Raw genomic sequence first — 13,925 nt, forward strand, 5'->3', positions numbered from 1 at the left:
TCCTTTTCCCTGAAGTTTGTCTCCAAATTTGTCTAAAGAAGTAAAGGTTCTTGAACCTTTACCTTTACATGTAGTTAGACCTTTACTTGATAAATAGATGTAATTGCAACTTTTTCATGATGATGACCGTGGCGTCAACAAAAACTTAAGTCTATTTTGAAACTTTCAGAAGAAAAACATGTTTTAAAAAGCAGAGTTGTTCCTTTTATACTGGATTTCAAAAGCCATTTTATTGTTTTCATGTAAAAGACCTATTGTCAATTGTTTGATGACACACCCCTTAATTCTTTACAGGGGAGGGATGGTATTCTCCAGTTAGAAATAAATTAGAAAAAAAACCTGCACCGTATTAAACAGCAAAGTAAACCATATTAAATTCTCATCCAGTCGAATGGATCAGTGTGATACTTTCAATCGTTCGGTATTAAGGGGGTTAAACCCCCTGTAAATTGCAAGTAGTATCCAAAACCCAGTTAAATACACTATAGGTTGTAGCACTCTTCTCCAGGTTGGCTGCACTCTAGAAGGACAGCTCACATATAAACCATACCAATCCAGGAAAGGTTCAAGGAATTTAGATCACAAGACAAGATTGCCTTGGCGTCGTGACATAAAAACTCTAGCAGTAAGATTTGTCATGAAGGTTTTTTGTGTGATCCTTGTGGGGGCTGAGATTACTCTCATTTTTCTCACGGAGGGAGAATGAACTATGACGTCTCTGTGTCTTTTTCTTGTGATTATATTCTCCGAGATCTTCTCTTCAGGAAAAAACCTCGTCTTTTGTTGGGTGATAAAGTCTTAAATGTTGACTCAATTCTGTTGGACTACCATAACTTCTTAATGAGATTAATATCACAAACATCGCTGACTGGTTTCTTGAATAAAGCTGCACCCCCCAAAAAAACTGACATTTTGAAATTAAGTTTGAGAAATACTTTTACTATTTGCTGACAAACATTTGTGAGTTATTGCCCACAGTTTCGTTTTATAAGTTGAAGTAAATAAAAAAAATTGTTTTTCAGGAATTTATTTTTCAGTTTCTTTATAATTTTGATTTTGTTTACCCTCTCTTTAGTCAGTGACCTTTTTTATCTTTTGAATCAACAGACAACCCAAGATCTAAGACAGCAGCTTCTGAAAGATGGCTTCCGATTGGACGAAATACCCGACGATGAAGAGCTGGATCTCATACCACCTCGACCAATGAATGAACGATGTATTTGTTGTCAAACAACCCAAGTAACGTGCTGTATTCAGTGACAGCGGGACCATTCTCTCTCTGCCATTTTGTGTATATCATAAAAACATTTTATATAAATAGGTACTGTATGTATGAATAATGATTCCATATATAACACTATGTTTGTATACATGTATTAGAACTGGTACCAGTTTCATGTGGTGACTAGTAGCCATGCTTGTTTACCAGCTAACTCAATATTGTTGCAATTTGTACTGCCCTTATCCCGATGTCTATTAATTTTTATGTTGTGTAATAAATTAAATTGAGCCTTTTTTTCTGATACAATTACATGCAGTGACTAATGGCCACTTAACAGAAATCCGCTGTTTGGTAACAAATTCATTCACCTATTTAAAACCAAACTGGAACCAAAAGCTGTAAGCAGAAAATATTGATAGCAAATTTATTGGGTGATAAAAAAAAAAAAAAAAAGGGCACCAGTCCACACCAGTCAAGATAATGCAAACTTTATTTAATTTTGACTGGTTAACCGTTTTCTGCTTAGCAATATTTTAATGTGATAAGCAAATTTGTTGTACATGTATTGCATGTGGGCCTTGCTTCCACAAAATGAGGAAAAATCCTTTGGACTTTTTATAGATTTGGTCAAGAAGAATGCATGATTGTTGCTATTTGAAAATATCTTCTCCTAGAACTCAAAGTAATGTCACAATCTTCATTTTGAATAAGGAATCTTTGCACTCATTTTGTGGTGCAACTTACACATTTGGACTTGGATGACTATTTGCTTCCCCCCAAAAACCTCCGACTTCTGTTCTGTGGCCAAGAGGCAAAGCAATGTAAGTCTATTTTCAAGACTGAAAATACACGATTTAAGCTCATTTTATTGAAACTTATCCTGCAATATATACTTCAATATCTATGTGCATGTAGGATTTAATATCGGGACTGCCTCCGGGTAGGTAGGCACCCACTAGCTGGTTCTGAAGGATATGTAGCCATTTCTGGAATTTAGTTTCACAAACTTTACTCAATGAAAGTGTAGTATTGCTTAATGCATTTAGTATTGAAACTCATCCATCGGTCCGGAATTATATGCTGCATTTTAGCGAGTCGGAGGACCAGGATTCTAGGCCTCTGGTGGTGTTTCTGTTGGATCTTGAAGTGGGAAATTTAATATTTATTAATGTACACCATTTCAACTTTGTGCGACTGCAAAGCATTCTTTCAGTGTTGCGATAAGCTGAAAGTTCTTGAACTACCAAAGCATTATATTAACAATTATGTGTGCATGAAATGTTCTGTGCTTTTCCAAATATTGGCTCATAGAAAATAACATTCTTACATATGTGAATAGATGCTCAAATATGAGAGGGAACCCAGTTGAACCCAGTCCATAATCGTCCTTGAACCCTGGGGGATCTATCAAATACTTAGTTTTTGTTTATCAAATTGAGCTAACTTTGTCCATTGCTGACTGGTTTACTGGGCCCAATTTCATAAAGCTGTTAAGCAGAAAATGCCGCTTAGCAAATTTCTTGACTTGGAAAGAAATTACCAGTCGCAGCAATTGTCACTGTGTGGTATTCTGGCTGGTAATCTTTTTTTGTGCTTGTCACTGTGTGGTATTCTGGCTGGTAATCTTTTTTTGTGCTTAGCAAGTTTTTGTGCTTACACATGTTACAGGCTTGTGAAATTGGGTCTTGGTATCTTCTGTCTGATTGCTGGTAGGTCATGGCAGGTGATGCCGGAGTCGTACATATTGCTGCAGAGCGCCCTCTAGATCTTCTATCATGTCGGGATCACAGAGTATTATTTTCTTATAAGAAATTAATGTCAGATAGTTTGGGACTACTTAGCACTTAACGGAAAATGTTTGCTTCACATAATTGAGTACAGCTGTTCCTCCAGCTTAGTTGTATTTAGCAGATACTTCTTACTACTGTTGCTTAGCGGCTTTGTGAAGCTGTGCCCCTCAGTGTGTTACTATTGCTCTTTTGTAATGCGCTAAAATAGTTGGGTGCTGTTTTCTTATATACAATACAATACAATACAATACAATACAATACAATACAAGCATAGATAAAGGTTATCAAGGATCGGAACAATCTATTGCAGGATATTGGCTTTGTAACCAGTTGTAAATGTTTATGAAGGGTTTGAATGAAAACATAGACCACCTGCTTCCCAATCACAGATGGAACTAGTAAACTCTACATCCAAAAACTCAGCCTCCAGTTCACATCCATAGAATAGAAAACTCTATCTTTCCTGAATCAAGTAGATCGCAGCCAGCGTCTTTCATTGGGATTTCTGGTTGGTTGAGATAAATCTTCTTGAAAGGGTTAACGCTGGAGGATGTGAGGATGCTGGGGTCCTAACCTGGCCCCTGGAGTGTATGGATTGGGACGTAGTGATCACCAATCAGCATCGTTGGTTTCTTACTGACAGGGTATTTAAGACTCCCTTAGGGGGGACTTGGTGCCATCTGTCCTACCTGTTGGAGACAGTAGATTCAGGCTTTACTTCTAGATTGGGATCGGAAGATTTTAAAGGAGACTTCGGAGACTGGTTGCTTGGCTTCCTCTCGGAAGAAGGGAAACTAAAATTTAAGCTTTTTTTTTGAAAAGCGACAATGCATTTCTGATAGTTTCACTTGTTTGATGATAGGTATGTTATCATGTTGAAAAAAGACAGACATCGTAGGATTCTTGTGCTTTTAAAAATGAAAATTTGTTGAAATGGGAAACTTTTGTTTGTAGTTTTTCTGACTAGGGTGATTTCAAGATAAGTTTCATCGGCTAAAGGGTTGTATAAACAGATTGTCATCAAGAAATATAACTTCCGTGTATAATTGTCTTTAACTCATCAATAATTTGAGATAATACTGTATGTATATTACACTACTAAAATGCTTTTCGGCGTTTACTATAATATTTTTTATTATGAAATAAGTTAGTTAATTATCAATGTCTTTTTGTATATTATAATTTGTAAGATATTTATTATTACGCCAGTTTAAGTAATTATTTTTAAAAGGATGACTTTTCCAAGAGGGTTAAAATGCTGAATTATCTCTCAATGAAATTTGACACTGCTTTCGGACTTCTCTGAAATCAGTTTTCCAGCCAGCGGGGGAAAAAAGTATTGTGTGACTTTTCCGTTTCAGTCTATGAAGCAATCAAATCTTTTCTGCCTAATCTCAAAATAGACACAATTTGTCAAGTGTGGATTGTGTTTCAGGTAAAGTTCAAGCAGATATTGAGCAACGGAAATAACAGAAATGCATTTGTAGTAGATTTAGAAGTAGCTGGATTTTTAATAAAACCTATGACTGTTGCACAATAATAGTTAAAAAAATATTGCACCTACCTAGTGGTTCCATTCCTAAAGGATTTGGTTTTAGATCAACATGGATTGTATTTTTTGTTTTTCTTTGATGAACAAAATTTCTACAACTTTAAAAGTGCAAAATGAAAACATCATGGTAGAAAGTATAATAGTTGGATATAGATTGTTAAATGTACTGGGGCTGTGTCTGAGCATGGGCTTTGGCTATAGCCAGATGGCTAAAAAGTCCTATTCTTCAGTGTTGACGCTATTGTAGCCAAAGACAGTGTAGCCAAAGACGCTTAATTGACACCCAGTATGTAATCGACATTTCAAAGTGCATGTTATGTAGTTTCTCTTTTAGTGCCCATTTTAGTGCCTCATATTGTCCTAACATTAGCTGCGACTTGAAAGACTGGAGTCATCATACGGCCATCTTGTATTCCTTCCACTCAATAATATGCAGTCCAAAGCGAGGCTGGAAGGTTAAAAAGTATGGTGGTTGTTTATAAACTATATGCATACAGGGAACTAGATGAAGATGACTGCATCATTGCTAAGGCTGTGTCTGAAGAGGTGACTGTGGCTCTGGCTGTTGCTATGGGTGTTGCTAAGAGCAGCCTATGCTTCAACCAATGTTGGCATGGTGATGAAGCTGTAGTTGCTAATTCAGTAGAGGCCTGTCTTTAAAGTGAAGCCAAAATTTGGCTATCGAGCTGCCAGAAACTGGAATTCTTTTCCCTTCAAAATCAACAAACAAAAACATGTGACAGTTCTGACATCTATTTCAAAACATTTTAATCATCAGAAAGAATTTTTTTTTTTAAGACTATATTTTCCGAAAACTTGATGGTTGAAATGACGTAGAGTAACTTTCCTAAACCAATGTAGTGGATTTCTTATGATTAAATACAAATGAAAACTGTTTCAGACATACAGACAATTCCCCCCCCCCTTCCATTTTCTAACCATATTTAGTTTAGTATAGAATTAACTTGTTAGTGTAGCTATACCTTGTACACTAATCACTCCATTCTAATATTGAATGTTTAATGCGCCTTTAAAAACACATTGGCAATAAACTAAATGTAAAATCTGAAGTGAGCATTTGTAATATAATGTGTGTGTAAAGACACTAGAATATTAATGGTTGATGGGGTAATGTAAAGTACTTAGTACATCATGAATGTAGTTATCTTAAAGGCAGTGGACACTATTGGTAATTGTCAAAGACTGGCCTTCACAGTTGGTGTATCTCAACATTATGCATAAAATAACAGACCTGTGAAAATTTGAGCTCAATCGGTCATCAAAGTTGCGGGATAATAATGAAAGAAGAAAACACCCTTGTCACACGAAGTTGTGTGCGTTTAGATGGTTGATTTTGAGACCTCAAGTTCTAAATCTGAGGTCTCGAAATCAAATTCGTGGAAAATTACTTCTTTCTCGAAAACTATGCCACTTCAGAGGGAGCCGTTTCTCACAATGTTTTATACCATCAACCTCTCCCCATTACTCGTCACCAAGACGGCTTTATGCTCATTATTATTTTGAGTAATTACCAAGAGTGTCCACTGCCTTTAACAAACCATGTTTTACCATTTCAGACTTTCATTTGGTGTATGTATACTTAGCGATATTTCAAGAGACGAGTGCACTCTTAACTTCTTATTATTATTCCTCTGTTTTAATCAATGCCAAACTAATGTGATAGCAGTTGGAAGTGTTTCTCTGCAACTTTACATCAATACTTCTCTAACACGCTGCAAGAGTACAGCTCGGTTTAGATTTCTATACAGTCTGTTCATTAATTGCTATTTTTGTCTGATTTTCAGATTGACGTTGAACATTCCAGAGATAAAGGTACTAAATTGATGCTGTCTGGTAGGGTTTGCAGTAGCACCGTGGCAATAATCTCTCTTGAGTTATAGTGGTTCTGTAAAGATGTTGATGTAACAAATCAACGTTTTGATCAGTATTCTCAGAAAATCCTCATTGTAGAGTTCATTTCTTAGGTGTTACTGTTCAAGGAACATTACAGAATTGGTTTGGCTAACAAAACAGTTGCTGGCAGTGTAAGCACTTTATGTTAATCCATCATGAACATAAACTGACAAACCTGTGGAGGTTTGAGATCGATTGGCCATCTGGGTCTCCAAAGAGTATTGAAAAACCGATTACAAATTCTGCATTGCATCGATGCCAAAACAAAAAATGAATAAAACGCTCACTGAGCGATAAACTCCAGACGCGAAATTAGATTATTTATTTCGCATCAAATATGACATTTCAGACAGAAAGATTTCAAGGGATGTTTTCACTTATCATCATCATTAGACTGTAAGTTTTATGTCAATCTGTGATCTTCACGATTTGGGTTTCTTACCAATTCTGTAACGTTCCTTTAAACTTACTAGATTGTTTTTCAATCGTGTCAAGTTTCAAATCCTGCTCAAATGGTTTTTACCCAGAGAGCTATATAGCATTAGCTCTATGTTTTTACCGCAAATCTTACAAAATAAATGTTGAATAAATTTATCGCTTTTGAAGGTGGTGATCAGCATTAATTATGACAAATTGATATATTGATCACCCATTGATAATGCATTGATTATTAGCCATTTACAATGTTTTGATTTGTCAACTACTTATAATGCATTGATTATGTGCCATTATATCCTATAGATCAACGGCCATTTATAATGTATTGACTCTTTGCCATTTACAATGTAATGATTTATCAACCATATGTGTTGTTTATCTGCCATTTATAATGTATTGATTTATCAGACATTTATAATTCATTGATACTCATACATTTATAATTCATTGATAATCTGTCATTTATGATGTATTGATTTATCAGCCATTTATATTGCATTGATTTATCAGTCCTTTGTAATGTATTGATTTATCAGCCATTTATGATGTAATGATCATTTGCCATTTATATTAAGTGTTGATTATCATCTGTTTACAAATTATTGATTTATCAACCATTCAAAATGTATTGACTACTAATCACTGCTGTATGGCTCTTTCCGAGTACATGTACTAGGTTTTGATTTGTCACATATACTCAAGTATCTCTTGACAACCTCTTCAGTATCTACAGACAAAAATTTGCATATAAATAGTGAGGTGGATAGTCAAGCGAGGGCAGTATATTGTATTAGGAGTCTGTGGGTGGGGTAGGGATTGTGAAACCATGCTTGGAATGAAAGGTAAAATATATGATCTCCTGCATTTTTTCTTTGAAGGTGTGTCGTGTAAATTGAAACAATAGTGTCATTGTTTTTCCTCCTTCATCTCTGTGAATATTCTTTCAAATTTATAGTGCAATCTGACACAAATTATTTAGAGGTTGAGGAAACACATATTTGAAATCCTAATCATAGTTTATAATTTGAGTAAGTATTATTTAATCCACCTATTGATTCTAAATCCAATATATTTATAGGATGATATTGACCTATGCTTCTTGATTTTTCCTCTTAGGTCAGGGCTGCCCACTCCCTCTCTTTCTCATTCTGCAGAGAGTTTTCTGAACATCAATCAATATTTCCACTAATCAAATTTGTAAATTTCCCTGATTATGGAAACTTGTTTCCTATTATTTTGAATATAATTCTAAGTAGGCCTATCTATCTGATTGTAAGATAAAAATGTTGGCAGCTCCGTTTGTTTTATTATTATTATTATTACAAATTACGATACTGCACTGTATTTGGTGTATTTATTGTCTATTATTTTACCATTGTAAATAATCTGTTATGAATCTATTGTCATAGTCTAGGTATATTTATTTACCAACATTGTTCTGGGTCAACAATTATCTAATAATAGACTGGCAGAACTTTGTCTTTCATTTTCATTTGTTATGATTTACAGATCAGATTTATGGCTCTATTACTAGTCTGGAATTTCATCTTCGAAGGGGCATTTTCATTTTTGGAAGAATCCCGAAGAACTTTTGATGAGTGAAAGTATTAAAGGGGCATCAAGGCAAAGACAAGGGGCAAGAAAAGTCATGCTGGGGCATTAACTTTCCAATCTGTGTTAGAAATGTACAAATATTTTCCCATGTAAGCTATGTATTAGAATTTCCTTTTCAATTCTTGTATAACATCAATGCCAAGAAACAACTCAAACTAAATGCAGTGTATTTACATTTTTGCTTTACCAAATTTTCTGCAATTCTTATAATGGATACTGTTTAAAATTAAAATTGGTGCTAAAACTAAGTTTTGATGCAGGTTCAAGGTCGATGGATTTGGTAATCACAAAATCAAGAGGCAACAGTTCTGTGACAATTAAGTTGAAATACATCACAAAAATAAGGATGCAAATAAGGAGGTTTTCCAATTCAATTACACAAGTTTTGTCTGACAAGGGTGTGTGATTACCTGGTGTATGCTGGCTTAAACTTGACTGCGAACCCATCTTAAAGGCAGTGGACACTATTGGTAATTACTCAAAATAATTATTGGCATAAAACCTCACTATGTAACGAGTAATGGGGAGAGGTTGATAGTATAAAACATTGTGAGAAATGGCTCCCTCTGAAGTGATGTAGTTTTCGAGAAAGAAGTAATTCTCCACGAATTTGATTTCGAGACCTCAAGTTTAGAATTTTAGGTCTCGAAATCAAGCATCTGAAAGCACACAACTTCGTGTGACAAGGGTGTTTGTTTTTTCTTTCATAGTTATATTGCAACTCCGATGACCAATCGAGCTCAAACTTTCACAGGTTTGTTATTTAATGCATGATACACCAAGTGAGAAGACTGGATTTTGGCCATTACCAATAGTGTCCATTGTCTTAACCATCAAGGCACTGTATAACATGTTTCCTGTGCCCAATTTCATAGAGCTGCCTAAAAACAAAATATTGCTTAACAAATTTCTGCTGAGCAGGTATGAGCAAGATACCAGTCAAAGATTGTAAAAGTGATTTTGTTGTTTGGCTGGTAACCATATTACGGTAAGCATAATGTTGTTGTGCTTAGCTTCCTTTTGTGCTTAAACATCTCTATGATATTGGGCCCTGATTCTGTATCATTAGAATGTAATTCCTTAACAAGAAAACCCCCCCCCCAGATTTTACAAACATTTTTGTGAGTTTTTTGGTTTGTTTGTGCCCTGTAATCTGAAGTTATCCATGTTTGTAAATTATGATGCAGATTAAACTAGTCCATTAAGTGAATGTAATATTGCTTTGTACAGGGACTTAATTGGTACAGGTGCTGGGCAGATTCATTGGTAGATTAATTAAATCTGTAAATGAATGTTAATTTTGGAGACTAAGAGTACTAATAAAATAACTGTGATGCTTTGAAAAGTATTTGAAATTATTGCTGTGTGTTACTTTGTCGTTTGTTACTGTAGGAAACAGTAGGAAACAGTGACAGCTTAGGTGAGAGGTTTGCGATAGCACCATATTGGTAAATCTCCCTTTCGAGTATTGTTGGCTCTGAAAAGAACCGGTGGTTGACAAATTAACGTGTCAATCAGTATGCTCTGATTCTCTTCAGTGTTGACAACTTAGTGTGTCGATGAGTATGCTCCGAGTCTAAACATCGAACCTCACCTAATTACTCTTCATGCAAAGTTTCAAATCCTGTTCTTTGAAACATACTTTTCTACATACTTTTTCCAGCAATTATTTACATAAATCAAAGATGGCAAAACCTTTGGAAGACCTGCATCTAGACTTTATTCTTCTGTGAATTTCCGCAGTCTAGTGATGTTTGCCTCAAGCTGGCAAGCTTCATCATGCCACTGTTTGTTTCTTAGTTGTACCTCCTTTAACTGCTTCTTGAGACGAGTCAACTGGGCATGGGCACGTTTCTGAAGAAGTAAAACATGACGAAGGGAACTTTAAATATCACCATTACGATTAATGAACCAGAAACCAGTCCACAAAGAAGTTGTCTTCAACTATCTCGGTTTTGTTGATCTACAGCTTTACCCCAAATACTGAATTTCTTTGGGAACTCCTTGCCTGGTGTATCCATCCCAATTCTAGACTGTTTTGAGAGGAATATCAATTTCTACCATTAGGTTTTCGAGTTGCTTACATGTTAAAGTGTTAACTCCTTACCAAGATTGGCTTTCAGCCTTGTTTGTGGCGACCTTGCTTAAAGCCATTGGACACTTTCGGTAAACAGTATTGTCCAAGGCCCACACTTCGTGTATCACAACTTATATATAAAATAACAAACCTGTGAAAATTTAGTCTCAATCGGTCATCGGAGTAGGGAGAAAATAACGGAAAAACCCACCATTGTTTCCGCAAGTTTCGCCGTGTCATGACATGTGTTTAAAATAAATCCATAATTAACAACGGCCCACTCCAATGATTTAATAAATTCTGAAACTAAATAATGTTTTCAAGGTGTGTTTATTGTGTGTCCTACAATAAAGTGAAACTGTTTTTCATGCGTATGAGCGCAGCGAAGGAGCATGAAATCCATAATTCTTGATATCGAGAATTGATATTGTTTTAATGTTTTCTCAAAAAGTAAAGCATTTCATGGAATAATATTTCAAGAGAAGTCTTTCACTATTACCTTCTGTAAACCCTGTAAGTTATTTGTAAATCTGTGAACTTTTAATTTTGTTTCTGTTCGGAAAGTGTCCAATGGCTTTAAACAAATAATTATTTCTTGGGGATTAGCAAACTAAAGGCTTTGTGATGACAAGTCTGAGTTTATTAGACAAAAATATTGTTTAACATCAACAACATTTATTGTTCAAACATTTTTTCAAATGTGTATGTAGCCTTGTATGATATAACAAAGTAGATGTTATAGAGTATTAAATGCACTTACACGAAGGACTTCAGTGTCTTGTTTTAAGCTCGTATGCTTAGCCTTCTCAGTTCGTATCTGAAACACAACAAACAAACCAATAAGACAACAATACTATAAGAGATCGGAATGATTTTGTTGGCGAATGGTAGTAGTAATAAATCATTATGTACAGATATGTACAAAAAAGATTGAGGTGGAATGGTGATGAAGAGGCCTTCCTTTTGCTATGGAGTGGCATAGGCTAGATAGATAAATAGATAGACAAAGGTCATACTTAAACATTCTGAAATAATCAAAACAGCTTTTCATATTTGTTTGAAAAGCTTTGAAGTTTTTTTTTACTATTTGGACTTGCACAAAAAAACTTCTTGTGACAAAAGCTTCTTTGTATTTCAAATCCTCTGAATTTTCTGGTATTTCTCATGAACTCTCTTACCCCTGCTTTTGTCTTGTTAATACTCGTAGTAAGATGTTGATTCTCTTCTTTAAGTGTCTTGAGATCTTGATGCAGTTCCAGTTCCGGATCGACGCTTCTTCTACCGACATTTAATAACTCGCTCTCCATCATTGTCTCTGGTGAAATGACAAAGTGATTTACAAATAAATATTGGCATAATCTCTGTTCATATGTACTTTGATTCCCCCGGGACAATTCATCATAAACCCGGGTACACATTTTAAAGGAGTATTAAAACAACTTTTCCAAAGCTATTAATTTTTGTTTAGTGCTGTCATTTTGAATGTTTATGCTGTCAAGTTGTTTGACTTCCTTATTTGAACTTGTAAATCCAAGAAATTGTTATTGAGGGAGTAAAGGATTGGACTTTCGCTAATTACGAGGCTGAATCTTGGTAAATTTTCTCTTTGTGTCACAATGACATCTTACACCATCTCGAGTTAGGACGAGTTACTCGGCCTAACTTAGGCAAAGCCTTAGTGTTTTGTAATGACTCCTAAAGACTAGTCTTAAGTTAGGACCATCTTTGTGAAATCTGCCCCTGGTATCTTACTTTCAGCTTGGAGTGTTTGAATAATCTCCAGTTGTTTCTTCACTTCAAGATGAGTAGTCATCCCAGACTCCAATTCACTAACGAGTTGTTTATGAGATTTCATCTTAGTATGGTAGTCTGCAAACAGTCTACAAGATAACATGAAATAGAAATTGTTATTCTTGTTAGTAACCAAGAGATTGAATTGGAACTGACCAGTCGGTCATTAACAGAAATGGATTGAATTGGAACTGACCAATCAGTCATTAACAGAAATGGATTAAATTGGAACTGACCAATCAGTCTTTAACAGCAATTGGATTGAATTGAAACCGACCAGTCAGTTGCACCCTTTTAAAATTTAATTCATGCACTGAATATAAGCAGATCTTTCCACAAACTTGTCTTACTAAATTTTGTCAAAATTAACTTTACAAAAATTTGTGATAACAAACCTTTCATTTTCTTGCATTTTCCGCTCCACTTCTTGAATTCTTTTGGAATTTTGCAAATCTTCCAAAGAGGCGTTTTCTATATCTAAAAACAACAGAATTTATATTTAAATTTTACTTGTTGACGGTCATTTCTGTAAGCATTTATCCAGTTGTAAATAAATTAGCCATCATTATTTCAATAAAAGGCTTTCAACTTAAAATTTATAACACATGTTTTTGTTGACCTTATAATGTAAACAATTGTCTCTTAATGCCAACTACAAAACACTAGTCAAAAAGTTGAGAACAAACAAACTGACTGTTTTATCAGAGACCTATCACGAGTCTTCCCAGAAGAGATTAAAACATGGTGTATCCCAAAGATGCAAAATAAGATCTTTCTCCTTACAAAATGTTCTTACAAGAAACTTGTTTTTCAGATGGAGTTCTTTTTGCACACATCTGAAGAAGCTTACCAGTTTGTAACGTCTTGCAGTTCTTTGATCTCTCAGTTGTTTCCTCCTCTGCTAAGCATATTTGTCTCTTGCATCGACTCAGCTCATCGGAAATGTCCTGCAACTTATCTTGGACTTCAAAAAGAAATAATTAAGTTATTTATTTTTTCACTCGTCTTAAATCTGGTGGTTAACAATTTAAGATTTCTTGACCCCATCTCCTTCAAACAAAACAAATATTGACAAGAAAAGATACTTGTGATGAAATTGTCAAGATTAAACATACCTTTCTTCAGTGTCTCCTTGAGATTCCATCAGTGGTAAGACAGGTTTAAAGGGAAAAGAATTTAAGAAAAATAATTTTAGTGTTGCAGTTTAAATAAACTGAGAAAAGAGAACTAGATCTGGGACTGGTTGTGAACTGAAGATTAATTGAAATTACATCAGAAATAAAGACATTGTAAACTTTTTAATCCCAACAGCAAAATTAAATGCCCTTTTCCTGATTGTTTATTTGTGTTACAATGTCTTCTTGTGAAGAATATTGGCTGCTACGGCTGCTTGTTAGTTTTGTAGTACAATTTGGGTGACTTCTTTGAAGACATTGTGAAGACACATTAAACAAGTACTGTAAAGAAAGCCACACAGTCTTACCTTCTTGTCAGCAAGAATCTGATGCTGTTTGTCAATCTCAGCAG

General features: G+C 35.0%; 1 protein-coding gene across 2 annotated transcripts in view; it reads left to right on the forward strand.

Moving 5' to 3' along the window:
- LOC117296030 (protein FAM219A-like) overlaps positions 1 to 2,763 on the forward strand; it is a 53,691-nt gene extending 50,928 nt beyond the window's left edge. For both annotated transcript variants that reach the window (XM_033778879.1, XM_033778878.1), the window contains exon 5: positions 1,108 to 2,763. In XM_033778879.1, coding sequence (XP_033634770.1) covers positions 1,108 to 1,260 — 153 coding nt within the window. In that variant the 3' untranslated portion in view covers positions 1,261 to 2,763. The remainder of the gene's footprint in view (positions 1 to 1,107) is intronic.
- The last annotated feature ends 11,162 nt before the right edge of the window (positions 2,764 to 13,925 follow it).

This window comes from Asterias rubens, chromosome 10 (genome assembly GCF_902459465.1).
Source record: "Asterias rubens chromosome 10, eAstRub1.3, whole genome shotgun sequence".
Classification (NCBI taxonomy): Eukaryota; Metazoa; Echinodermata; class Asteroidea; order Forcipulatida; family Asteriidae; genus Asterias; species Asterias rubens.